Here is a 25,790-nt window from a genome sequence, read left to right as displayed (position 1 = left end):
TCCTCAACCTCAGGCCAACATTAGCATGTTTAACTTTAAACTGAATGCACACAGAAACCAGCGGCAGACACATGTGGCAGTATACAGTATATGTGTGCTGAAATGGGCATGCACATGTACTCAAGCACGTGCTCACTCAAGCACTCACACAAACATACCTCATGATTTTTGCCTCTTTAATCAGCTACTTGGTAAACACACAAGTACGGAAGCCGGAAAGGGCGATACCAGCACACATGGATGGCATCTTGGCAGCTGTAGCAACAGATTTGAGCAGAAAATATCAGATCAAGGAGTAACCATTACTGTTAAGACTTAGACTGTACTTCAATTAAGGTCTAACAAAGGCAGAAATTGCAATGTGTCTTTCTGTTAGAGATAACTTTCAGATCAGTCTTGACTGATCTCAAAGGCTGAAATCAGAGATGATCAAATAAACCAGACACTCATTTCTTGAGTTCTTCATAATTATCCTGATCTCAAGAAAACAAAGGTCATTTTCTGTGATTGATAATCTTGTAATCTTAAGATATCAGCCTTTTGTTTTCTTTCTGTTATCACAAAAAAACCAAGCTTTGTTATCAAGGGATGGTGAAATAATTAACCCATGATCTCGAGTAAATGGCATCAAAAAAAATGTAGACCTTGCAACTTTTTAGCACAAACAGTTTAAATATTTCACTTCTGAGGCATTACTAAAATGATGCTCATGGTAGTCTTTTGCATTGTATCTTAATGTAGAAGGAGTCGGCAGCAAGAGGGGTTGGCAGTCAGGTTAAGGCAACAAAACTACTTGGTTATAGTTAGTAAAAGATGGCAAATGTTACTGAAAGAAAACACCTGGCTTTATGTGGCACAAATGTGTCTGGAAAGACAGTATATGTCACTAAAAAAAAACACCCAGCTTTGAGTAGCACAAATGCTGCTATCAGTGTTGGTTTTTGTTGGTCTCCTGGGTCAAGGTCAAATGTTTGACTTTCATACTCTTTAAACTACTGCCGTTGCACTGAGCATCTGATAATGATGCAGATGGTATTACTTTGGAGTTGGTGGAAAGCCCAGAGCATCATTAAGTCTGAAGTGTCACCAGGGGCACTGCCCAGGCTGTGTATTTTGATGACCAGGTTTACACAGTAAAAAGACACCTTTACTCAATACCAATGACAGTTGACTGCAAATATCCTGCAGATAATGATCTATTTCATTTATTCTTTTGTTTTCAGGCAGCATGAACTACAGTATAAGGTAAGGAAAAATGTGAGTAAAATCCTGGTTAACTTCTACAGAGGAGCAGTAGAAAGCATACTGACTGGAAACATCGTGAACTGGCATGGTTGGTGCACGGCCCAGGTCAGGAAGGCTCTACATCACTGGTACCCATCTTGAGAGCATCAGTGACATCTGTGAAGTGAGGTGTCTGCACAGAGCCCAAAGGATACTGAAAGACAGCACCCCACCCAGCTAAAGTCTGCTCACCCTGCTGCCATCTGGAAAAAGATACAGAAGTATCCACTACCGTACCACCAGACTACAGAGCAGCTTCTTTTCTCCGACTCTGAGACTCATCAACCACTTCTTCAACTCCAGAAGATGTAGCAGGATCAAGGACAGATTTCAATTTCACTTTTTAAACTATGTTTAAATTAATCTACCCTGTACTTTGTACCTTGGACCTTATTAATTCAGCACAAGGAAAATCTTGGACTCACAAGTTGATATACAGTAATTGATACACTTTTTGCAATCAATAAAAAGCATAAGACTCTATCAGGATGTGAAAAACTACAACCATTGCCCCAAGCTGTAAGTTCTACTGTAGCAACAGCCATGCCACAAATACCTGGATGGATAGATGGATGGATGGATACTGCAAGATGCATCTGACTTTCTGTCTGTGATAACTAAAACTGAAAGTCACTCTGCAAATTCACTTCTGCTTAACATGAAATGATAGCAAGTTATGGTGTACTCGTTTAGATTCCTCATGTCCTATAATTGCGACAGGTTAGAGGAAAGACCAACCCCACACCGTATACATGGATACTTGTTTAGGAGGAATGTCCCACTGAATTTGATAATTTAACTGATGGTTTTACTGATCATAAATAAAATTTGTCAACATGCATATTAACCAATGAAAGTTTTTGAACTACTTGTCTAGTGCCTTTATAGTTTTACGGCATTTTGTGGGGGTATAACAACATCTATCGCCATTCAAACTGATTTGACGAGCAACTGCAGAAAGACTGATATAAACTTTGACATTGGCCAGGAGCAACAAGAAACCTTTCTTTTGCTTTGACATCTGATTCTGAGCCTCAGCTTTGATATTTAAGGCTGTTGTATGACCTCACCAACTGGCAGGAGAGAATCACATCTCTCTCTCTCTCTCCCTCTCCCTCTCTCTCTTCTCCCTCCCTCTCTCTTTCCAACATCTAAATCTGTGGTGGAGTTTGAATAAAGCTTCTTTCTGCTCTCCTACTCAGGCAGGAGTGAGAGGCCCCTGGAGTCGCTGGCACTGGGAGCTTTGCAGCATCAACGGTACGTTTCCGACTCACAACCGGAGTCTCTAACAAGGAATATTGTGAAGGGGTTTAGGGGATAATCTGACACTTCTTCATCCTCTGACTGGGGGCAAAGGTATTGGTGTATTGTACTGAAATGGCAAAGCAAAGGCATCTGAAGTTTCTTTTTTGATATTAAGCATTTCTGATCTCTGGGAAGTTAAATTATAAGTGATGCAAGTTATATTTGACAAAACAGATCACTTTAGGTCAGTTTTTGTGCTCGTGGGAGTTGTGATTTATTTGCTGGAAGTCTGAGATGGTTTCTGAGTTTTGCTGAGTTGACTTTAGTGAGGTGTTAGTGGAGTCAGCTTCTTTTTTGTTTGATTTGTTGGTTTAATCTTACTGCACATTCTGCACAACTTTGTTCTGTGTGTGATTTCAGATGTATAATGTTGCTAAAATAAGAATTTTAAAAGTAGAAATGTGTGTAAATTCTATGTAGAATATAGATATTAATCATATGTATTAATGAGTTTGCATTCTTGATGGCTTCCCTGGATGGATGAATGGATGGATGGAGACTGGCATGTATGAAATTGCATGTCATTACTGAATGATCAAATTTACTCAATGATTTGTGGTCTAAACCTTTCGGACTTGGGACTCCTTAAAATGAGGCAATATCTACTTGTCATCACTCGTTGCATATGTTTACCAATTTTGTGTACTTCAATCACAGAGCAATTTGAATTTGTTCTTTTTTATTACTTGTATAGTTTTTAGAGTGCCAAAAAGTTAAGACTAGATAAAAATTTACATGAAATAAAGCAAAACTTCAAGGAAAATCTGAAAAAATTAAGTATTTTGTGTAACAGAAATATATTTTTTGCTTTTCCTATTTTTCAATCATCTTTGCGATCCCTCAGATATATTCCACACCCACAACTGGAGGTCCGATATCTAAGGAGGTACTGATGGGATTATGTAGACTAAAATACAGAATGTGCAAAGCGTACAAATCTTTAATTATATATCAGATATAGCAGTCTCTGTGCTGACTGGTGAGAACGAAAATATTTTAAAGTACTGTCACACTCTCATATCAGCAGTTTCCAAACTAGTGCCAGACCTTAAGTCTTAAATTGAAAGAGGGGAAAAACATTAATTTCTTTTAGAATTCAAACTCAAGCATCTGGGCAGCAGAAAACAGTGTTTAAATATTGGGAAAAACATATAACTTCTTGCAACATAGGAAACTACTGTCAAGAGTGACACCCTGTTACTATGGTAACATGAGGCTGTTGGAGCACACGTTGTGAATTGTAATTTTGGGATGTCGGAAAATACAAAAACGAACTTCATTCATTTTTAGGTAAACCATGAAGTTACTAAACGAACATTTGAGACATGAGATTTAGATGGTGTGTGTCTACCTGTGAAAATGTCTGACACATTTAACTAATGCTGCTCAAGCATGTCTTTGTTTGTAGGCATGTACTAATGCACCTAAAAGCACCTGCAAATATGAATTTTCCCCTCCACCCACTTAACTGTACAAGAGTCTGTGTGTGTTCTCAAACACAGGTCTTACAGTATGTGTCAATGGCGACATATGCACACACACTCCCGTGCGTTTTCTTTACCAGAAGCATAGGACGTGCGCTCCCTCACATCCCCATGGTAATCTATGAGTGTTGGTCTGTGTTTCTGTGTGTGTATGCGTATCAATGTCAACTCTGTTCTTGTGCGGAGGGACTCTGGAGGGTTGGAGAAGAGTGGGAGGTGGTGAGCCTCCCCTGGATGGCCGCCTTTGTTTACCTTGGCAGGGTCGCAACCCCCAAGACCCTGCCCCTGTACGTTGCTGGAACAGACCAAGGCCTTATTGCCCTCTACCTCAGCTAGGAGCGGAACATACCACAGCGGCCTAACAGGGGAGTGAGCAGCCACCCCACAGACTGAATGGGCACAGTGTGGAGAGAGGGCTGATTGGCTTGACCTGGCCCGGTGTGGCTTGCTCATGAATGCTGGTGCACGTTATGAAGTGGCCACAGTTTAAATGATGCATTTAAAGAGAGCCGAAGGTATGCTCAATGATTGGCTGTAAGCAATAAGGAGTCGAGGTTTTGGTTGGCTTGCTTGCAGAATTGGGGAGAGTTTTGCCGGCGTTCTCTGTGTACATACATTGTGAGAGCACTGTTTATTGCAAACTCGTCATTGCCATCTTTATTCATTCTTAGGGAAGCTCATCATCATCAAAAAATATAAATGACCTTGTCATGAAGAGACCCTTTATATCTACTCAAAATATGATCTCTCTTGACAAAAAAAAAAAAAAAAATAATAAGATTTTGACATTTTCACAGCCCTCTCTGGTTGAGTTTCACCATCACTAATTGGTGTGATTAGGTGCAGCCAGAGGTGTGATCTATTATACTTATAACCACACCCTACAATGAAATCACACTGTGCTAACACCCCACACTTCTGCATCACTGCAGCGAGAGGAGACGTTAAGGCACTGGGTGTCTGCAAAAGCAGCTGTTAAGTTGCTGTTAATTTGAGATAGAAGTCTAAGGTTTTTAAATCAGGGACCCACGTACACTTGAAACTAGAGTCCAGTTCATTTGATTGGTGTGAACCCTTTACTGTACCTGAGCATAGTTCAGTCTGTGAAAAGTGTTCTTAAGTACGGTTCATGTCTAACCTGGTATGGTTCACATCAGGTGTGAAAACCAAGTGTACCAAAACATGGAAGCACACAAGATCTGCAAAGCCAATATTCAAAGACTGGCAGCACAGACAGATTACTGCTGATCTAATCCTCGTGACTGCACAGCCTTTGGTGATAAAGATGGACAGGGGTCAGGAAGGTCGTTCTTGACATTGTCTCCAACAATAAAAAAAATAGGAATAATGTAAAGGTTGACTGCATTGGGCCTATGATCTTGCGATTCAACTCAATCGTCGGAAAAAAAATGTTCACATTGTACACTTTTGCAAACCATGGATATTTTACTTTTGTACATTATTTTCTATTGGATAAAGTAAAACTTAACATTTCACGACAGCGCTGTGGTGAAGGTGTGGTTCATTTTATACATAAAAACCATTTGGTTATGGTTAGTAAAAGATAATGTTGTGGCTTAAAACGCCCATGTTTGGATGGAAAAAAGCCCTGGGAAAAGCTGCAATGTGTAGCTAAAAATATTACAATTCAGTGTCGCAAACACTGATGGAAATGCTGCAAAAAAACCCAACTAGTTTTGTTGTTTGTGGTCTTTAACAATGGCAGGCATCTTGCCTCAGTGTCACGCCATCCACCACCCCCCCGACCTACCAATGACAAAATCAACTCATATTCTACCTCAGTAGCGTATCCATGGTTTACAGAAACTTCCTCTAGCGACTGGGCTGTGCGATTGGCGCTTATTTCTACACTGTAGTGACAACATAAATGCTCAGCATCCTCAGGTTTAATACAAGTCAGTTGTACCAAATCTGAAAATCCACGTAAGTATTGCTTTTGTATGGTGTCCATATTGATCGTTTAATACATTTTTGTAGACAGTGAGAACATTTTTTTGGGAAAATATCAATTCAAAAAGGCAATGACAAGCAGGATTTCAACATTCTGGAAAATACTCATTTCTTTACTCACAAAAGACTATTTAAGGCGTGTTGTATTATTTCTCACTTGTCGTCGTTGTCTGGGAATATGCCGCTGAGCACAAGCACTTCATTGTAATTTTTTACACGACAATAAACTTGAACTCACTTTACTCTTGATGCACATGTATACAGTAAGCAATGTCTTAAAGGAGACAACTCGAACTCTGAGTTCACAAGAGTTTGAAATGTGGTATATTCCAGAAAATATAACCTGAAACTAAATAATATAATAAAAAATGCAAAGAAGTCAAAAAGTCTAAAAAAAAAAAAAAAGCAAAAAAATCAGAAGCCAGGAATCACCCCAGAAACTCCATAACACCATAAAATGTAAATGAGTCACAATACATCATCACAAAGAGGTTTCTGGGGCTGGACTGCACATCACAGACCAACAGTGCAACAGTGTGTGATTATTCCAGCGTGGATTTGTCCATCTGTCTTCATATGCTGTGTGGTATTCTGTGTTTCCTCCCAAACTAAGCAAACATTCACTCTCAGACAGATCTGAGACAGCAAGGCAAATATTAGTCCTACTGTACTGTATGCGCTGATCTGTGGAACTCCGAGAATGCTAGCAGCGCCCACACACACACACACACACACACACACACACACACACACACACACAGTCATGCAGTTACACACACAGACATATCTACAGTCTACCAGTGTGTTCTAGTAAATGTACTGTATATGATAGTGGGATTTTTTTTTTTTTGCGGAGTCGCTTCAAAATCAGAACTGTTAGGAACTCCATTTGTGTAGAAACATCAGTTCATACACAACACATTACTGAACATACTACAAACATATCTGACAACATGGGGTGCCTGGTGGCTCCATGGATAGAGCGGACGCCCCATGTACAGAGGCTGTGTCCTCACTGCAGCAGCCGCGGGTTCGATTCTAGCCTTTGCTGCATGTCCCCCCCCCTCTCTCTCTATCTCCCCTTTTCACGCTTAACAACTGTCCTATCAATAAAAGGCAAAAATGCCCCAAAAAATAATCTTAAAAAAAACAAACATATCTGACAACATGAACCTTGAACTTAAAAGGTCACTGCGTTTCTCTTTTGCTTTTCACTTCACTGCCAACCTCAGGTCAGCGCCTGCAAACGCCTTGTGGCTGTGAGCTCCAGGTTTATTGGCTGTAAATGTCTCTGTGTGGCTGTTTGGATTGAACTGAGTGCATTCTGCAGCCTGTCCTGGGGCTTGTGAACGCAGCACAATGAGGTTTCAGTTGGGACTCTCAACGGTTTCCTACATTTGGACTGTGCGGCACGTCACAGCAGTGGAACGCTGAGAAAAAAATAAGCAAAGTGGTCATCAAGGTCTGACAGATGTGGGTTTGTGATAGTGGAGCTGATGTTTTTGGAAACCTGCCAATGGCTAATATTTGAGGTGAAATTTGACTTTTTTGACCAAAAAAGGGCTGATAAAAAAAACAGAGTTTGGAACACATAAGAGCTATATAATTACTTCTAGTGTGTGTAAAAAAAAAAAAAAAAAGGTGGACTAAGAATCTATTTCTATGCTGCCACTGGTGCTTTGAGCCAAATGCCAATGTCAGCATGCTAAAATGCTCACAATGACAACGCTAACATGCTGATATTTGGCAGGTATAATGTTTACAGGTCCAGTGTGTAGGTTTTATGGGGATTTATTGGCAGATATTATGTATATTTATAATTATAATTTTATTAGTGTAAAAGTACCTGAAACTAAGAATTGTGTTCTTGGTAGCTTAGAATGAGTCCCTTTATATCTACACAGGGAGCAGATCCTCATCCTTGAAGTCCTCTATATTTGAACGGTAGCCAGACAAACCAAACACTTGCTCTGGAGAGGACCTTTTGCATTTTTCTTGTAAGTATATTTTGCTCAAGCGGCAACCTCCAGGGCAACACCAACACAAAGTGCCATAAGCTGCAATTCTTTTAATGGCCACTCGAGGCTGACTCAGAGACAAGTCAATCCCCATATACTTCTATGTTGTAATGCCTAACTTTACCACAAAAATAAACACGTTTACAGCCTGGTATGAAAAAAAATGTTTTAGTCACTGCACCAAATGGCAATTGACGCAGTTTTGAACACATCTGAACACAGTCTGGACCAAAGTTGCAAATTAAGAACTCAATTAAATAAAAGTACAAACAGATTTAAACTCAACAGTTTTTAAGTGAGAATTATGGGCTACAGCATGTCAAAAACAAACACACCACGCACATACATTGGTTCTAGATATGACTATACTGATACTGAAAACAATTTGACAGCAGCTGATTGTACTTTCATACATGCACTGACACTGTGAGTACACTGTGCACAGGCAAACAAAGAGACAAAGAAAGAACAATTTTAGGGTGGAAAAAAACCCCTCATTTAAACAGTCATTTCTTTATTAGGTTTAAACAAACGGAAAAGCATTTGCGATGAATGAATCATACCTCTCCCTCTCAGCCTGAGCTTAATTTTAGTACTAAAGACATTTCCTGTGCCTGGAGACAGAGGGGCTTTCATTCCTCAGTGAACATGTATGGTATTTCCAAATGATACTAGAGACTCTTGACGTCCGCTTTCCATTTTAGCCAGTCAGGCTGACGTAATAACCAAATGCACTGAGTATCCAGGATATCTTGGAATATGACTGTAAGCGCACAGAAGTTAGGAAAAAACACAGTGGCATTCAGGGGCAGAGGAAATTACAATAAACCCACTTATTCACTCTAACACTTACTTCACTGTTCATTCAGTGAAGTTAATCCCCTCTATATACTGTTCATCTTCTGGTCAAGCTAATTTTAGCCAATATCTTGACTCGAAAAGGCTAAATATCTGTCCTTTCTCTCAATAATTATCTCGTCCACACAAATTTGATCACACTGTTGTTAATTTGTCTGTTTTTTAGGTAACCATGAGCCCCCTGCTTCTGCTGTGCGTGTCCTTGCCCTTCATCTCAGCAACAGTATTGTTTGAACATGAGAGCCAAGACGGTGAGTGTGGTTTTATTAGATGGATTCTTGTCTTCATCGTCACTGTGTCAAAATTAAAAATCCATCTCCAGACCCTTTGGGAACCTGACCATTTGAAGATAATGAGAAATTCATGTTAATCAAAAGCTATTCATCAGTTCTGTCATTATCTTTTGTGTAATCTATCTGATTAGAACTTAATAAAATATGCCGCAAAGACATTGTTGTAGACAGTGAGATCTTGGCCAAGTCAGATTTTTTAAAATAATTTTTGCTTGTTTTTTTATCCCACCTTCAGAGTTTCTCTCTTTAACCTTTTTTTACAAATAATTTTGAGTTGCAGAACTCTCCCAAAACACGACAAGCAGTATAACAAAGAAGTAGTACCAGCCTTCTCTTACTCCAAACTCATCAAATACCACAATTTTTTCAGTGATCTCTGCATCAGACACCAACGTAACAGGCAACAACTCACCACATGCTGCTGCTCTGTCAGTGGACATTGGCATCACACAAGCAAAGCATGGCAGTTTTTGATGCTGCCAACAACAACCACAGTATCAAGAGCGAGAGCCTCTGCATAGGAAGGAAGTGGGGGTGGCAGAGGGGTCAAACGAACTCTGTATTGACAGCCAAAGCCCACTTTTCACTTCTTATGTGAAACCAAAAGTCAACTAACCTTTGAATAAGAGCGACAGTGCACTACTATGTGCAGCATCCAATGTACTGATGTATGTCACATGACAATGACATGATGTTGATAACGATCACACTTATTTTAAGGCAAACCATAAGGTTTTTTTTTCTAAATCTGATCACAAATGTTTGTTGCCTAAACATGAGGAAGGAAACTTAAAAAGGAAGTGTTTAAATATGTTGTAAGTTGGTTTTGAAAAAGACTGTATGCATGAAATCACCAGAGACTATACATTTCCTGTGAAAATGAACTGTAATTTGAAAAGATGCATGTAAAAATTGCAAATTAACACTGTAATGATGTAATTGTAAAAAAACACTGGACCTGCCATACATGCCATCTTGGACGGGTACCCCCCCTGCCAGCAAAACTGCTGCTGGGGCTTACACATCATATTTTTATGTGTAGGACCATAGACAAAGCAGTGGTATTTGACCGGTTGGGATGAGAACAGTTTTAAATGTGTTACTTGGATCAACTGCTGTTCACACTGGTGGAGTAAATTGTTCAATAGTTAGACGTAGGATTCGTGGAGCAAAACCTGGCTCTCCATTATTTGCTGTTGTCTTGAATGAGAGTTTTGCCACCACTGATGAGTGAAAATGTGTGCATCTGTTGTATCCTCATTAAAAATAAAGAGACTTAATTAACCTTTAATTTAACCTTGACCTATCTTTACCCCAGATTTGGATGGTACATTGCGTGTGAGCATCCCCATGGAGATGCCTCTCCGTCCTCTGCTGGGTAGCAAGGTTGTGGTACCCTGTTACTTCCAGGACAACACAGTTGACGACCCCGGAGCCCCGACCGTTGCCCCGCTTTCCCACCGCATTAAATGGACCTACGTCACCAAGGAGAAAGTCACTACAATCCTGGTGGCGACAGAAGGGAAAGTTCACGTGGAGACGGAGTATTTGGACAGGGTGACAATGATCAACTACCCACTGGTGCCCACCGATGCCACCATAGAAATAACAGAGCTGAGGTCAAAAGATTCTGGCACCTACCGCTGCGAGGTGATGCACGGCATTGAGGACAACTATGACTCTGTGGACATCCAGGTTCAGGGTACGCCACAGAAACACAGTTTTGTTTAAGTTCGTTCACTATGCAACTAAAGGTATTTTCAATTCACCACATCCAAGTCAAATTTCTATCAGTGCATAGAACAACTCAGCCCCAGCATTTCTATCTCAAAGGTTCTTTTTAACCTTAAGAATGTCAGGATCATTTTAAACCTCCATTAAGTGCAATATTCTATTAAAAAATATATTGCAGCAAAATCAAAGTGTTAAACATGTACACTAGGAGAAAACCCTGGTCCAAAAGTAAGTACATAAACAACGTTTGAAATTCTGAAACAATAATTCAGTGATTCAATTATGATTATCGAGCCCACTGTCTCATCTCGCAGAATTCAAGCACAAATGTTGTTAGACGAGACATCATTGAAATCGGTGTAATAAATTCATATCTCATCACAGTTCTTCTGTCCTCTGCTCACTTTCTGTATCTCACAGGTATTGTGTTCCATTACCGAGCCATCTCCACCCGCTACACCCTGACATTTGAAAAGGCAAAGGCCGCTTGTATCCAGAACAGCGCCACCATTGCCACTCCAGCCCAGCTTCAGGCTGCTTATGATGACGGATACCACCAGTGTGATGCTGGATGGCTCTCTGATCAGACTGTCAGGTAGTGTCCACCCATCCAGCCTTTCTTAATGTCTAAACTGCTTATTTAGAAGCTATGTAATACATTTACAGTCCCATCTCCATGCAATTAAAAATTACTAATTCACCAAACCAGCAGGTCTTTGGACTGTGGGAAGAAATGGCCAAAATTAAAAAGTGTACTGTCATAGAGAAGAATAAGATGTGATTAATCTACAAATATGGATTATGGTGCACACTTTAGGACAGTCTCTCCTCTGAGGTATTCATGGTGCCATTCATTGTAGGCACTTCATTGTAAATGGACTTAGTAAATGGATTTGCACTTTTCGAGCCAATTTCCCACTCTAAGCACTTTCATAGTACTTGCCATATTCACCCATTCCAATACACTGACGGCCAAAGTCACCTTACAAGGTGTCACCTTGTGACCCCTATTCACACCTTGTGACACCTAATACACACTCATATATCAAAAGCAATTTGGGGTCGAGTAACTTTCCCAACAATACTTTGACATGGAGGAGCCTTCAATCGAACTGGAGCAGCTTTCAATCGAACTGCTGATCTTCCAATAAGTGGACAACCCGCTCTACGACCTCTGCCTCTCACACAGTATGAAAAGTGATGTCAGTATGACAAAAGAGCTTGAGAATAAAATGCAAAACCTTCCTCCTTTACAAATTCCACACAAGTCATCAAATGCTTCATAAAACTTGACAGCCTTATTAACTAACACAAAGAAGTCAAGTCTTAATGTGGTTTTCTGCGTACCAAAGGCCTTGTTGTAGTGTGGCAGCAGAGTAAGCAAGGTAAGGAAGGGTGCCCCTTCTTTGTCCAGATCCATCAAGGGAATCCCGAGGATGTTCATACAGTCCAACCAAAATGATGCTTTGGTCCTTGGTGTCTTTTCCAACTTTGAAAGAGACAATATAAAACAAGTGAATGCCTTTAAAAAGACTTGAAAGGGTGCTCAGTAGCTCAGTTGACCAAATAATCTTTAAAAAGACTTAAAATAATAACACAGTAAAAAAAAACTGACCTTAATTCTATCTGCTGACTGACATCTCTCTTGACCTCTCAAGGTACCCCATCCATGAGCCACGGGAGCGTTGCTTTGGAGACAAGGAGGACTTCCCTGGCGTGAGAACCTATGGTGTGAGAGACGTCAACGAGACCTACGACGTGTACTGTTTTGCTGAGAAGCTGTCAGGTACACTTATCTGACAAGGGTAGCAACAAGCTGCCAAGCCCACATGAAACCTTTATACTGTGGACAGGACTGTCATGTCAGTGTGTGTGCTTCATCTCCCCTCTCTCCTCCCAGGCAGGGTCTTCTACTCCATGTCTGTTGAGAAGTTTACCTTCTATGAAGCAGGAGATCAGTGTGCCAAACTCGGCGCCAGGCTTGCCACTACTGGAGAGCTTTATCTGGCCTGGAAGGCTGGCATGGATGTGTGTAACGCTGGCTGGCTGGCAGATAGGAGTGTACGCTACCCCATCAACATTGCCAGGCCTCAGTGTGGAGGGGGGCTCCTGGGAGTGAGGACTGTCTACCTGTTCCCTAACCAAACAGGATACCCCTACCCAGACTCTCGCTATGATGCTGTCTGCTTCCAAGGTAAATCTTTCATGGAGACTTGAAGATACTTGATAACATGCTCGGAGCAATAATGATACTTCAGGAGTGATTTCTAGAATTTCTGTGATCCTTAAGACTTTAAGTCCGTCAATTTTGTCAGGGAAATATTCAACCTTGTCTTCTCAGCTGGTGAGGATGACGGTGCTGTGCCAGTGAGGACAACCCCTTTCCCAGACATCATACGCATAACACCTGCCCCTGGGATGTACCCAAGCCTCACCCCCGCACCTGGGGGAGAGGAGATCAAACGTGGAGAAGTTGACACCCTCTCCCCACTTCCCATCCCACCCAGTATGACAGACATATATGCTGCCATGGGTCCCACAGGTAGGTTGGTTATGTTCTTGATCAAAAACAAAACCCTTTGGAATATTTTTTTAAACTATGAAAGCACATTTCTACAAAAAGTGTAGCCTTCTGAGGACTGGAATCCAAGTCAGAGTATCCCCCTTGGCATGTGTGCAAGCTCTTGCTTTTGGAGAATATTTAGATAAAAGTTAGCTGCACATTTGAACACATCTTAAGAGTCTCTGGAGTGGGACAGCTTTGCAGAACCATTCCAATGATCTGTTTAAAAATGCCTAACTCAACAATTATATTTATGTTTCCAATTTAGGTTGCAACAGCTGGTTGTATCCTAACCAAACACAAACACATTGAGTATTCACGCAGCAGAATCCAAGTCCACCTTGTTATGTTCAGTACTTTCCTAACATACAATTTTACTTAGAAACTGCTTAACGTGCCACTTCCACAAAATCCTCTCATGCATGCTTGTGGCTTGTTTATTAGCCAGTAGTCCCACTGCCTCAATGCTGTCATTAGTTGACTTGACATTACAGAACCACAGGGCCAATAAATGACTCAAACTATGAGTAAATGACCACAATCTGCATCTGGAAAAAAAATGCATGAAATAAAGATGATGAAACAAATCAAGCTTGAAGACAAATATAGAATTAGACTTTTTCCTGTCCCTTGCATTTCCCAGGTGTGGTTTTCCACTATCGACCCATCACCGGCCGGTACACTCTGACATTTGTGGAGGCTCAGCAGGTCTGCAAAAACATTGGGGCAGTAATTGCCAGCCCCCAGCAGCTGCAGGCAGCCTTCGAGAAAGGCCTGCACCAATGTGACGCTGGCTGGCTCCGCGACCAGACTGTCAGGTGAGCTGGAGGCATGTGTACACCAATATCAAGATTCCTTGGGGATATTGTGGCAAAGCAAAGCCTTAATATACTGTACCACCCTTCTCTTCAATGCTCAGGTATCCCATCGTGTCACCCAGAGATAACTGTGCTGGTAATCTGCCACACCTTCCAGGAGTCAGATCCTACGGCCTGCGACCTGCTAACGAACGTTACGATGTATTTTGTTATGTGGAACGTCTGCAAGGTGAGCAGCCCACTCACTTTGTTATCTTTCTACTGAATCTGACATATCTGAACTCTTCTGAATGTTTGTGAATGCTTCTCCCAGGGGAGGTCTTCTTCACCAGTGACTATGATAGCTTCTCCTACGAGGAGGCCGTGCAGCACTGTCAGAAACTCAACACCACCTTAGCCACCACGGGACAGCTATTTGCTGCCTGGAACCAAGGGCTTGACAAGTGCCGCCCAGGCTGGTTGATGGACCGCAGCGTCCGCTACCCTATCACAACACCCAGGTCCCACTGTGGAGGCGGCCAGGTTGGGGTCCACATCATCTATGCCTATCCCAACCAGACCGGATTTCCTGATGAGCACTCGCGCTACGACGCCTATTGCTTTAAAGGTAGGAAAGGGTTAGGTGTTGTTACATTTAGATTTTAGAGGTAAAAAAATATACTCATCAAAATAACAAAGTCTCCTAAACATGACTCCTGAACCAAATTTATTAACAATAAATGTTATTGCTATTTCTTAAAAGTATAGTCTACTATGCAAGGACTGCGGGACACTGTTTGTAAACAGTCCTCCCCCTTACACTGCTTCTACCTCAGTGCAAGCTTCTATTGAAAGAACGTAGCATAAAAAAAAGAGACCAGCTCTGCGTCGCTCTTTAACCCCATCCTCTCCTTCAGTGCTAACCAGCAAAAGTGAAACCCAAACCCAAACACAGATTAATTCTCTTTTTGGAACAAGCTTTGTCCACTTGGCATTTTGCTTCGCTATATTTGTGTATTTTCTGCGCTGTGTACATGATTTTTGTAGTTTCCTCTTCCTTGTGCTGTTACTACATGGTCATATCTTTTTATCCAAAGTTTAAACTCACTAGCATGCTATGATTAGCTGGGGCTACACAGACAGAGATGTGCTAAAACAGCAAAGTGAGAAGAAAATAAGAAAATACAGGCATAGGGCAGAGTCTCAGCAAATACATTCACACTCTCACACACTTCTATTGGCACAAAAGTGATTATTGAAACAAATTACTTGATTGTTTTTCCTTTTTTTTACCAGATAAATTCGACATAGTATACCTTATCAAACTAATTCTGGCTTGACTAATCTGTCATTTACTTTTGTCCTTTTGCAGCTGAAACTCCTGTTGTTCACGTTGAAAATGAAACCAGTGTGGATCTAACAGTTGTGACGGAGGATGTTATCAACAGGACAACAGTGACAGTTGATCACTTTGCTCCTACAGGTGAGGCAGAGGCATGGCATTTGTTTTAGTTGTAACCCTAGTTTGGTCATGCAGTGTTCATTTTTCTCAAAATACATGGTCTTTAATATTATCCTAAAGGTTAAGTGTAAAGGATCTAGGGGCATCTATTGGCAGAGATGGTATAATATTCACAATAATGTATTCTTTGGTGTATAATCATGTGAAAATATTACTCACTGTGTTTTCATTACCTTAGAATCAGACGTTTATATATACGTACATACCTAGCAGTTCCTTTTCCACACAGTCCACCATGTTGTTCTACAGTACCCGGGAATGGACAAATCAAACACTGGCTCTAGATAGGACCATTCACATTTTTGCATCAGCCAGCATAGTTTTCCTACATGCTTGGCACCCACAAGAAGTTTTAGTTCTGCAACTGCACCGATGCCACTAAATCCTGCAAAGTAGATCTTTTTATTGTTTCATTCAAGTATTTTGTTAATTAATTTTATCATTATCGTATCTTTATCTAGCTTTATGGTCTTCTGTTTGTTTGTTTTAGTTCAAACTACTGTACACTACACCGAAACTGAAACCAGGGTGAATATTACAGAAGTGGAGGAGTTCATCAACAAGACAACCATTACAACTCACGAAGTTGCTCCTCCTGGTAAGACAACTGTAAATAACTTTGTAAATGGCCACAGCTTTATCATTTCAGTACAGCTAAACACAATGTTACTCTTTGCAAACCAGATAAAGCAGTGTAATTAATGTACTCTGGATTCTTCATATTTCCCAAAGTGAGACCCATTCTACCTCCAGTCCATGTTGATGAGTCCGGCTCTGGTTCAGGTGATCATTCAGCTACCTGGGAGATCTCCGGGGAGTCCAGCACCTCCGGTACCAGTGGTGATGCCTCTGCTTCAGGACAAGACATCATCTTCAGCGGACGCACTGATGTCTTTTCTGGGTATACGTCTGCCTCTGGAGGCCCACAGGAGGCAGAGGGGGGAGATACTGTCATCGTCCCATCTGAAGAACTGGGTAGTGCATCTGGATCTGGGGAGGGCTTGGACAGACAACACAGTGGTTTCGGTGTATCAGGATCAGGTTTTACCAGTGGAAGTGGGGACATTGATGCCAGCGGCAGGGACCCTATTATCATGGTGGATGAGAAGATGGAGGAGGTGTCTCAAACTCACCAAAGACCCTCTGAGCAGGAGTTAGGCCAGGGTGGGATTGATACCAGTGGGGCTTTCTTGGAATCCGGATCTGGAAGAATGTCCGGGTCAGGATCCGGATTTTCTGGCATCTCATTTGTCGACCATGGTGCTGTTGACCTTACAGTCCAGCCATCCGGTGAGCAGGAGGTGTCTGGTTATCGCCCCTTTGAATCCGGGTTCCACAGTGGCTTTCCAAGTGGTTTTCCATCTGGTGTCTCAGGTAGCAGCTCTGCATCTGGGGACTTTATCTCACATCGTGGTGATGTAATCTACCTAACTGATAACGAAATGATGGAGGTGACCGTGCCGCCACTGGTGCGCCATCCTGAGCAGGGCCGTGGGGTGGTGGAGGTCAGCGGGGAAGGAAGTGGGTCAGGGACCCATCATGAAATCAGTGGCACTTTGGACCAAAGCTGGCATCTTTCAGGAAGTGGAATGCCTCAAGAAAAACCAGAAACTGAGAAGCTTTCTACTGCCCTGCCACCTGGAATGAATTACTCTGAGTACATCGCCAGTCTCGGCCAATCAGGAAATGGGGAGGAGGGTCAGGAAAGCCATGCGGGACCTACAGTGTATGTAGTCACTCCAGATGCAGCCTACACCAGCCCAACCACAGCACCTTCAATGTCTTTAGCAACCCCTGCTGTCGTGGAGCAGCCTGACGTAGTGGAAGGTATGTGGTTAAGGTGCTTCTTTGCCGTAATCTTGTTGATTATAAACGGTTTTATCAGGCCTAACAGTTAATTGACCAACAAAGCATCTTTAAAATTCTCCCCCTCCTCTTTAGACCCCTGTGATCCAAACCCCTGCGGTTCAGGAACCTGCTCTGTGCAGGGAGAGCTCGCTGTGTGTCAGTGTCCTAGTGGTTTTACTGGTGAAGACTGCTCAACACGTAAGTCACCCAATTACCATTAAAGAACACATTATTGTTTTTAATGCCATTTGCCTTGTGTTAGATACCAATATAGAAATTCCATTTTTACATATGTTATGCTTTAGTCCAAATGTGTTGATGTGTGATGTGTGTGTGTGTAGCTGTACAGGGATGTGCAGAGGGCTGGCTGGAGTTCATGGGCAGCTGTTACCTCCACTTTGCGGAGAGGGACACCTGGGCTGAGGCTGAGCAGCGCTGTCAGGAGCTCAACGCCCACCTGGTCAGCATCGGCTCCCAGGAGGAGCAGCAATTTGTCAACTGTGAGTAGCTCTGTGTCTGTGACTGTACCTGGTCAGGGGGAGGTAAAGGGCATTTAAGTGTGTGAAAACTTACAAACACGCAAGTGTGATTTTTTTTAGCACCTATTGCAATAGTCATTAGAGAACATTTAAAAATATACGCTTGTAATAGTTATAAGTAAAGGAGAGAATTCATCACTGCTAGAAGGTTTTTATGCTACATCACTGGTTTTAGAAATTAACAGCTGACAGTGTTCATGGGTGGGAAGCCAGTTAGGGATCAAGTCCCTGACATTGCACTGGTGACCTGGGGGGCATGCACACAGTGGACTGGAATCTGGGAAGGTATTAACCTCTATGTAACAAGGACTGCAGCAAAGAAGAATTGGCCTTTCCAATTTGGGACGAAAAGGGTAAAAAAAAAATGCAAAAAAAGCAGATTTTTCAGAGATAATGCCTCTTTACATTACTTTAAAAGGGAGATGAAAAGGGTACGATTTAGTTGAAAGTCAAAGTTTAACAATACATCCATCTCTTCCTATGCATGCTAATACTTTTCATGTTTATCCCCACCCCATATGTTGGGTGAGTGGCAGGGTGCGACCTAAGAGCTGCCTGGGTTGGTTTCAGATTTGGGACCTTACTGCACTGAGCTGCTTTGCCTCAGAAAGGGATGACGCATCATGTTACTACTATGACCATTCTAAGGAAAGAAGGAAGCATACCGTGAGGAAGGACATGTATATATCGTTTCAAAGCTAAAATATCTTTTCTTTGCGATGCAGCCAATGGCCAGGACTACCAGTGGATTGGACTAAATGACAAGGATGTGCAGAATGAGTTCCGCTGGACAGATGGTAGTCCTCTGGTGAGTTTGCTTGCTTTAGAACTGTATCTCCATCATTTATATTTTTTAGGTCTGCATTGATCCTATGTGTAACTTCCTTAGACCTTCGAGAACTGGAGGCCCAACCAGCCAGATAACTACTTCAACTCTGAGGAAGATTGTGTGGTGATGATCTGGCACGAGGGCGGACAGTGGAACGACGTGCCCTGCAACTACCACCTTCCTTTCACCTGCAAGACTGGACCTGGTAGGCTTACTGGGTTTGAATATGTGTTTGTCCGAGAAGTGATTCTGAGAATTTGCTCTAGTAGGAAACATTGCTTGGGATGTGGAACAGTTGGATTACTAAAAAGTGGAACACTAACCATGATGAAGACAATGAAGACAAGTTTGTAACTACCAACTCTCACTTAATGTATATTTATCAATAAACTGTTGTCTTTTCTTTTCCAGTCATGTGCGGAGCTCCCCCTCAGGTGGAACATGGTAGACCGATGGGCAGCGGCAGAGAGCGCTACCCAGTCAACTCTATAGTTCGCTATCAGTGTAACTCAGGCTACACACAGCGCCACCTGCCTGTCATACGCTGCCTGCCAGATGGACAGTGGGAGGAGCCACAAGTGGAATGTACAGAAGGTGAGCTGAAGTGTGGATCGACCATCCATACTGTTAAAAAGTTTGTGTCTTAAAACAACATACAAGTGTGGCAGACTTAACAGATGAATTTAGCAGCATTAGAAAAAAACAATCAAAACAAAGTAAGACCAGATGTTATGTAAAATATTAACATAAAACCCAAAACAAACAAAAATAAAAAATATAACAAATATAGTGCTATATGGGGCATTATCTAGGGCTGAGTATTGTCAACCTCACAATTCAATTCAATTTCGGCGCTTTGGGTCATGATTCGGCTTCAGTTCAATTTGATATTGATCGAGATGCTTCGATAGCGATTTGGTTATGTGTCTTGATGTCAGAAATACCCAGATAATTCATTCGAATACCTTCTGATATGTGTTCAATGAAGAGTGCATTATCTGTATTGATTGAGAACAAACTGAAAAAAAAAACGTATTTTACCATTACTTTATTCTTTATTAAATAAAAATTGAAACTAAAATAAATTTAAAGTACAGAAAAGTGCACATTTTTGCCTGAGCCAAACTTAACAAAAGTGATAAACATTTATGCAGGATGCATCTACCTGCATTTGTGTGTGATCCACAGCTTTAGCGTTAGCAACAGGTTGCAAAACATCTGCGCTGTGTCGGCTAAAATGGTTACGCAAGTTCGTCGTATTGTTGTAGTGTTTTAACACTGACTCACAAGGCTCACACACGACGTAACTACTATCGACTTTGTGCATCCAAACGGCTTTTAATGTTGTCGGCGCTGATTTTAACACACTGCTACCTCGCGCCACTGTCGCCATTTTAATGAATAAACAACAGACATTGTTTGCCACGGGAGCAGGTCGTCATTAAAACGGAAATGAACGATCTCAGGATTTTATGAATCAATATTGAATTGGCAAAAAAACATATTGCAATGCACCGATGAATTAATTTTTTTACCCAGCCCTAGCATTATCTGTACAGTCTACAAAACACAAATGCTGACGTTTTCTACATATTATAGCTAGTGGATCCAGGATATCTGTTCGATAACTGAAGGGTTGCAGCATAGCTTCAGAGCTAGGGTGTAGTCAACATAGCTAAACTAATAACAAAACGGAAGCAATGTAGCTGCCAGTTATGCCGTATCTGACATTTGCCTCCTCAAAGCTGTAACTACATACAGCAGCTACAGCTACTACAGAGTGTTAGAAACCACAAAAATTGTGCCAGCATTGCCTGCTGACTAGCTAGTATGATACACGACGCCTCCTGCGGAGGTTATATCTCGACATTTCACTGATAAAGAGCCCGGGGCAAACAGACTCACTTCAACGTAGTTTACAAGTCTATTGGCAACTCATGTTTAGATGATGTCATCAGTATGCGTACTTTTTCTCCCCCAGCCGGCGCCAATAGTAACAGGCTACACAAAAGATCCCTCAAAAGAAGAAGTAAAGCGGTGAGCAGCCAACAGGAACAGAGGAAGCTGCTCTGAGCAGGAATGAAAAGGACAGAGAGCCACAAAGGACCCCCCTCTTGTAAAGAAGCATGGACACCAATGCAAATGCCCCACCAAAACGATAATATTCCCTATCATGTATATACACACTCACTAAAGCACATTTATACAGAGATTGACTGATGTTTTGGATCTTTGTGTGTCACCCTGCACCTTCTGAAGGCAGTTTTTGCTATGTATTTATACTGTCTAATTTATAGCTGTGATCTAGTATTTGGAAGCATTATCTCAATGTACGTGGATGACATTTTCTGCAATCGCTTGCCAGCACTGCACACAAAGTCAGGTAGATAAAATGGTCAAATAGTGATGTACGAGGCTTTAGAGTGACACGCAAAGTCCAAAACAGCCCAATAAAATAAAAGTGTTTTCGATTGCAGCTGGATTCTCTGAAGTCAAACACATTGATAAATAGACTTTTGCTATATTTTAAGGGTATTTTTGTAGATCTCTGTGTTGTCGTAGTTTTTTAATTTCTTTTATTTGGTCTCTAAGGACTACAATTGTGAGCTTCAGACTGGTGAAACAATACTGTTTCTTACATTAAAGGTGAAGACAGTGATTCTTAAACCTTTTGGTTGTGACCCCTTGAAGGTCTAGTGTGTGGGATTTAGTGACATCTGGTGGTGAGGTTGCAGATTGCAACTAAGTGAAACTTCTCTCCTGTGCCAAACTTAAAGGAGCGCTACAGTGGTCAATACAAAAACACAAACGGCCCTAGAGTCAGTATTTGGTTTGTTCATTCTGGGTCACTTGATTTGTAGATATAAAGTGCTCATTCTAACAAAGGATCTTAACCTCAGGATTCTTAGTTTCAGATGACAAAGAAAAACATGCATTTCTGCCTATAAATCCCCCTAAATCTGACACACCTGGCCTTTACAACACAGCAATGAGCACATGATACCCTTCACATCCCACAATATGGAGAATGGTGAAGTTTGGTCTGAGGGAGGCCTTGAGGCTTACAGAAGTGCATAAAATTCCAAATCGGGATAAAAGCAGGGTCAAAGACATGCCAATATACTGGTGAAATGTATCGCCATCTTTTGTCACAACCTCAAGTTTGAGAGCCACTGTGCAACAACACCACCACCATGTCAAATATACTGAAATGATTGTGCTGTTCCAATCAATGAATATAGAAATCCAAGTTTGTGACGTGATTGAAGTCACTGCGACACACCTGGGTTGAAATAATCAGCACTCATGCACTTTTGTCACTTCTGTGCTAATCATTTGAATCCAGTGCACCTTAAACATAACTTTAAAAAACCTTCATCTGTAGCAGACAAACTTTAAGGAAACTATACTGAATAACGAGTGAGATCTGCAGTGTGACACTGAATTGGCCGGCTTTTCTGCCAGGAGAAGAAAGTCCACCTCATTGGGTCATCTGTTGCAAAACGATACACACCCGGTTTTGAGGTTTGGGGTTTATATTTGTGACTTCTCAAGAGCAATCGATGACTTGTGTCGGCACCATCTGATGTGAGAATCATGCTTTTATGAGATTCAGTGCTTGCTGAATGAAGTTTCTCACTGTAAATATTCTCACTACATTCTCTGAGCAGCAGGATCTGTCAATATCGACCGCAGAGCAGACAATTTAATTGTTTGTTTGATTCATCATCAACCTGTTTGTTGATTTACTTTATAGTTTAATTAGATGGTAAGTTGCAGTTATGATTTACTTAACAAGTGGGTATGACTTAAATTTTGAGCGCCAGCTGAGCATAAAGCCTCATCTTTTGCAGAGGTTTCTGGCTGTGATTTGTATGACAGGGTCTTTAAACAGAAATGTACTTCTTAAAACTTGAGATATGAAACAATTTTAGGGAAAGAAGCTGTGAAAGCAGGGAAATTTTGTATAAAAAAATATGACAGCGAAGATGAAGGTGAAAGTGATAAGATGTTGACCATGACCTTTTAAAAAGGTCAAGATTTACTTTTCAACTCTGAGTACAGATACATGTGTCTGCCTTCTCTTTAAAAAATATCACAAAATCTGAAACAGCAAATACACACAGTCACACCGGTACTCTCATGGACACACACACACACACAGTCAGCATATGAAAGTGGAGGAGTAAGAGTGAGGACGCCACCAAGTGAAACACCTAGCCTGCTAAAAGTTTGTGCATTTTGTACAAGTAAATAAATGAACGAAGCTGATCTGGATGTAACTGGTGTCTGCTGGAAGTCTTTTACATGACAGAATTTGCACAAATTTCAAGCCAACATTTGAGTGAATAATATTTGGACAGTTGAAGAAAATCAGTGCGTCATTGTTCTGATTCTTCAACAAACTTTTGACAAAAGAACGCTGCACGCAGAAACGTCTGTTGTGACGTCAGATCCCAAAATCCTGATGTGAACATGCAGTATGCTGTACTGTGCTGTACCAAATAAAACTTGGAATCATCCGTCTCTGTGATATTATTGACTGAGTTTGCAAAATCACTTTCTACCCAGGAGTCACTCACATATTAAATTAAGGGACTGTACTATCTGACTTATGAATAAATCACACACTGAGATTTTCTGGAAACATCATCTTTCCCCAGAGCTGTTAAATTTGAGGTGAACTCGACGAGCCAGAGGAACAAACCTGGCATTTAGTTTGTTTTTACCTTCCTGTGGAACCCAACCGTGAAAAAACACACAGTAAATAGTCCCTTCATCGGCCTCTACAGCAACTACCTTCATCACTACAAACAGATCTGCTCTGTGTGTGCAGCCATGTATGGATATAAGTACCCGTGTGGTTGCATGTGTGTATGAAAGTGTATGAATCTACGCTGTGTGTTTGTGCAGTCAAACTGTACATGTGTGTACATCAATCTGATATGTGTGTGTAAGTATGTAAACCCTGTGTGTGTGTGTGTGTGTGTGTGTGTGTGTGTGTGTGAGTGTGAGTTCACTCATGTTTGACCAGCAGGTGTAAATAGGACGTTTATAAAAACCTGCTGGCCGTATAATCACTGGGACCTCTGTTTACACCTGGATGCAGGAGGGCGTAGCAACGTGTTCAACCCCACTCATCTAAAAGTGCATCATGCAGCCAGACAGAGTGACGCTGTTTACATACAGTGGCTGTTTTGTGTGGGTTAGTAACCAATCTCACCTCCCTGCCCTGGCATTCCTATTTGGACTGTCAGTGAAACTACATCGGACCTCGAGAGCAACACGACTAGTGGTCGGTTATGAAAGTTAGTGAAAAAATCTGAGTGTTTCCTCTGTAGAAATCCAACAATTAAAGGGCATCCAAAACTATTTCTGGACATATTATTCATTTAAGAACATTTTTAGCCTTGCCTGTAGGAATGTCTGTAGGTTGTTCAGTCAGTCCAACACATTTCCATGCAGACATATCTCAAAATTTGGCACAGACATCTATAGAAATTCTACACTTTTCATGTAGCGCCATCAACAGCTCAACATGTCAACCAACACTTCAGGTCTGGTTCCAGACTTCCAAATCACCACAAACAGATCTCTGATTTGTTCATAATAATTCGGGCACTTTTAATCAAGGGCGGAGGTTTCATTTCAGCCCACGGAGGGGTGGGGTCTCCTGACATGAGACAGCGGTTATTTGGTTAACCCTTTGAAACATGGAGTGACATCACTTCTTTTGTGTTGCTTTCAGACACGTTTTAGAAGTATTTCAACCTTTAAGAAACTTGGTATGAAATGTTTCACAAACTGCCAAAAATTAGTAGCTTAAGAAAATGATCTTTTAAAAAGCTAGGGAAAAAACAAGGGGCCAAACAAAAAGGGAAAAAAATACATATATACATACATATTGATCATGATTACATATTTAAATTGTGTTACAAAAACATTAGCAATTCCCTCCTTTTTTTATTTTCTTCTTTTTTGGGGAGGGGGTTGTTTGCTAAGTTCTGGGTGATTTTCTTGTGCTTTTTTCTAAATTCTGCTAATTTTGGGTAAGTTCTTTTTGATGCCTACTTCCAATTTTTTTAAAGAAGTCAAGCTAATTTGCTCAGGAGATCGGTTGAAGTGGACACAATGTCAGACTATAGATGGAAACAGAGTGTAACAAGTTGACAAGTCTTCCTGCATTGCATCAATTACAATTACAAATATCTTTAACTTTGTCAAATTTCTCTGCAGTTTTCATGTTTTTATTGGGGGGATAAATGTACATGCTCTAAATATTGAAGGGGGACATGGAGAGTCTTGACATTACCAATCAGAGCAGTCTGGGAATTTTCAGAAGGGGGCTCAAAGCGACAGGAGGTAAAACAGAGCATCTGGGACAGAGGAAAGTATGAGAAAACACTGTTTTTTGATCATTAAAGCATGTAGACATGTTCTAGTATAAACCTAAAAATTAGCATTATAGCCCCCCTTTAATGATAATGCTAACACCTATTATCCCAATATGTTAGCATGCTAACATATTAAATATTGGATTAAATGTTCATATTTCATTATCTGAAATATTGTGCTGACATGTTTGCCAATGTTAGCATAAACAAGAGATGATTAAAGTAATGAAACTTGAGCTAATACTGGTTTTAAACAGCCACTGTTCAAGTTATGCTATGATACCAAACTTCGAAGCTAATGTTTCTGCTATGTTGCAGGCTAGCAGCCTCACAGGGGCACAAGCATGAAT

At 41.2% G+C, this 25,790-nt stretch overlaps 1 protein-coding gene across 1 annotated transcript; it reads left to right on the top strand.

Moving 5' to 3' along the window:
• Positions 1–2,485: 2,485 nt before the first annotated feature.
• Positions 2,486–23,568, top strand: acanb (aggrecan b). The gene is made up of 19 exons (XM_042496041.2): positions 2,486–2,541; positions 9,087–9,171; positions 10,532–10,915; positions 11,368–11,542; positions 12,606–12,733; positions 12,848–13,141; positions 13,289–13,489; positions 14,154–14,328; positions 14,430–14,557; positions 14,642–14,935; positions 15,680–15,790; positions 16,320–16,427; positions 16,562–17,656; positions 17,771–17,875; positions 18,019–18,177; positions 18,942–19,024; positions 19,106–19,250; positions 19,457–19,639; positions 21,027–23,568. The coding sequence occupies exons 2-19, from the start codon at positions 9,093–9,095 to the stop codon at positions 21,116–21,118; spliced, it is 3,939 nt and encodes a 1,312-aa protein (XP_042351975.2). The 5' UTR covers positions 2,486–2,541; positions 9,087–9,092; the 3' UTR covers positions 21,119–23,568.
• The last annotated feature ends 2,222 nt before the right edge of the window (positions 23,569–25,790 follow it).

Source organism: Plectropomus leopardus, chromosome 7 (assembly GCF_026936395.1).
Source record: "Plectropomus leopardus strain MGB_pleo_1.0 chromosome 7, ASM2693639v1, whole genome shotgun sequence".
NCBI lineage: Eukaryota > Metazoa > Chordata > Actinopteri > Perciformes > Serranidae > Plectropomus > Plectropomus leopardus.
This window is presented reverse-complemented; position numbering and strand designations above follow the sequence as displayed.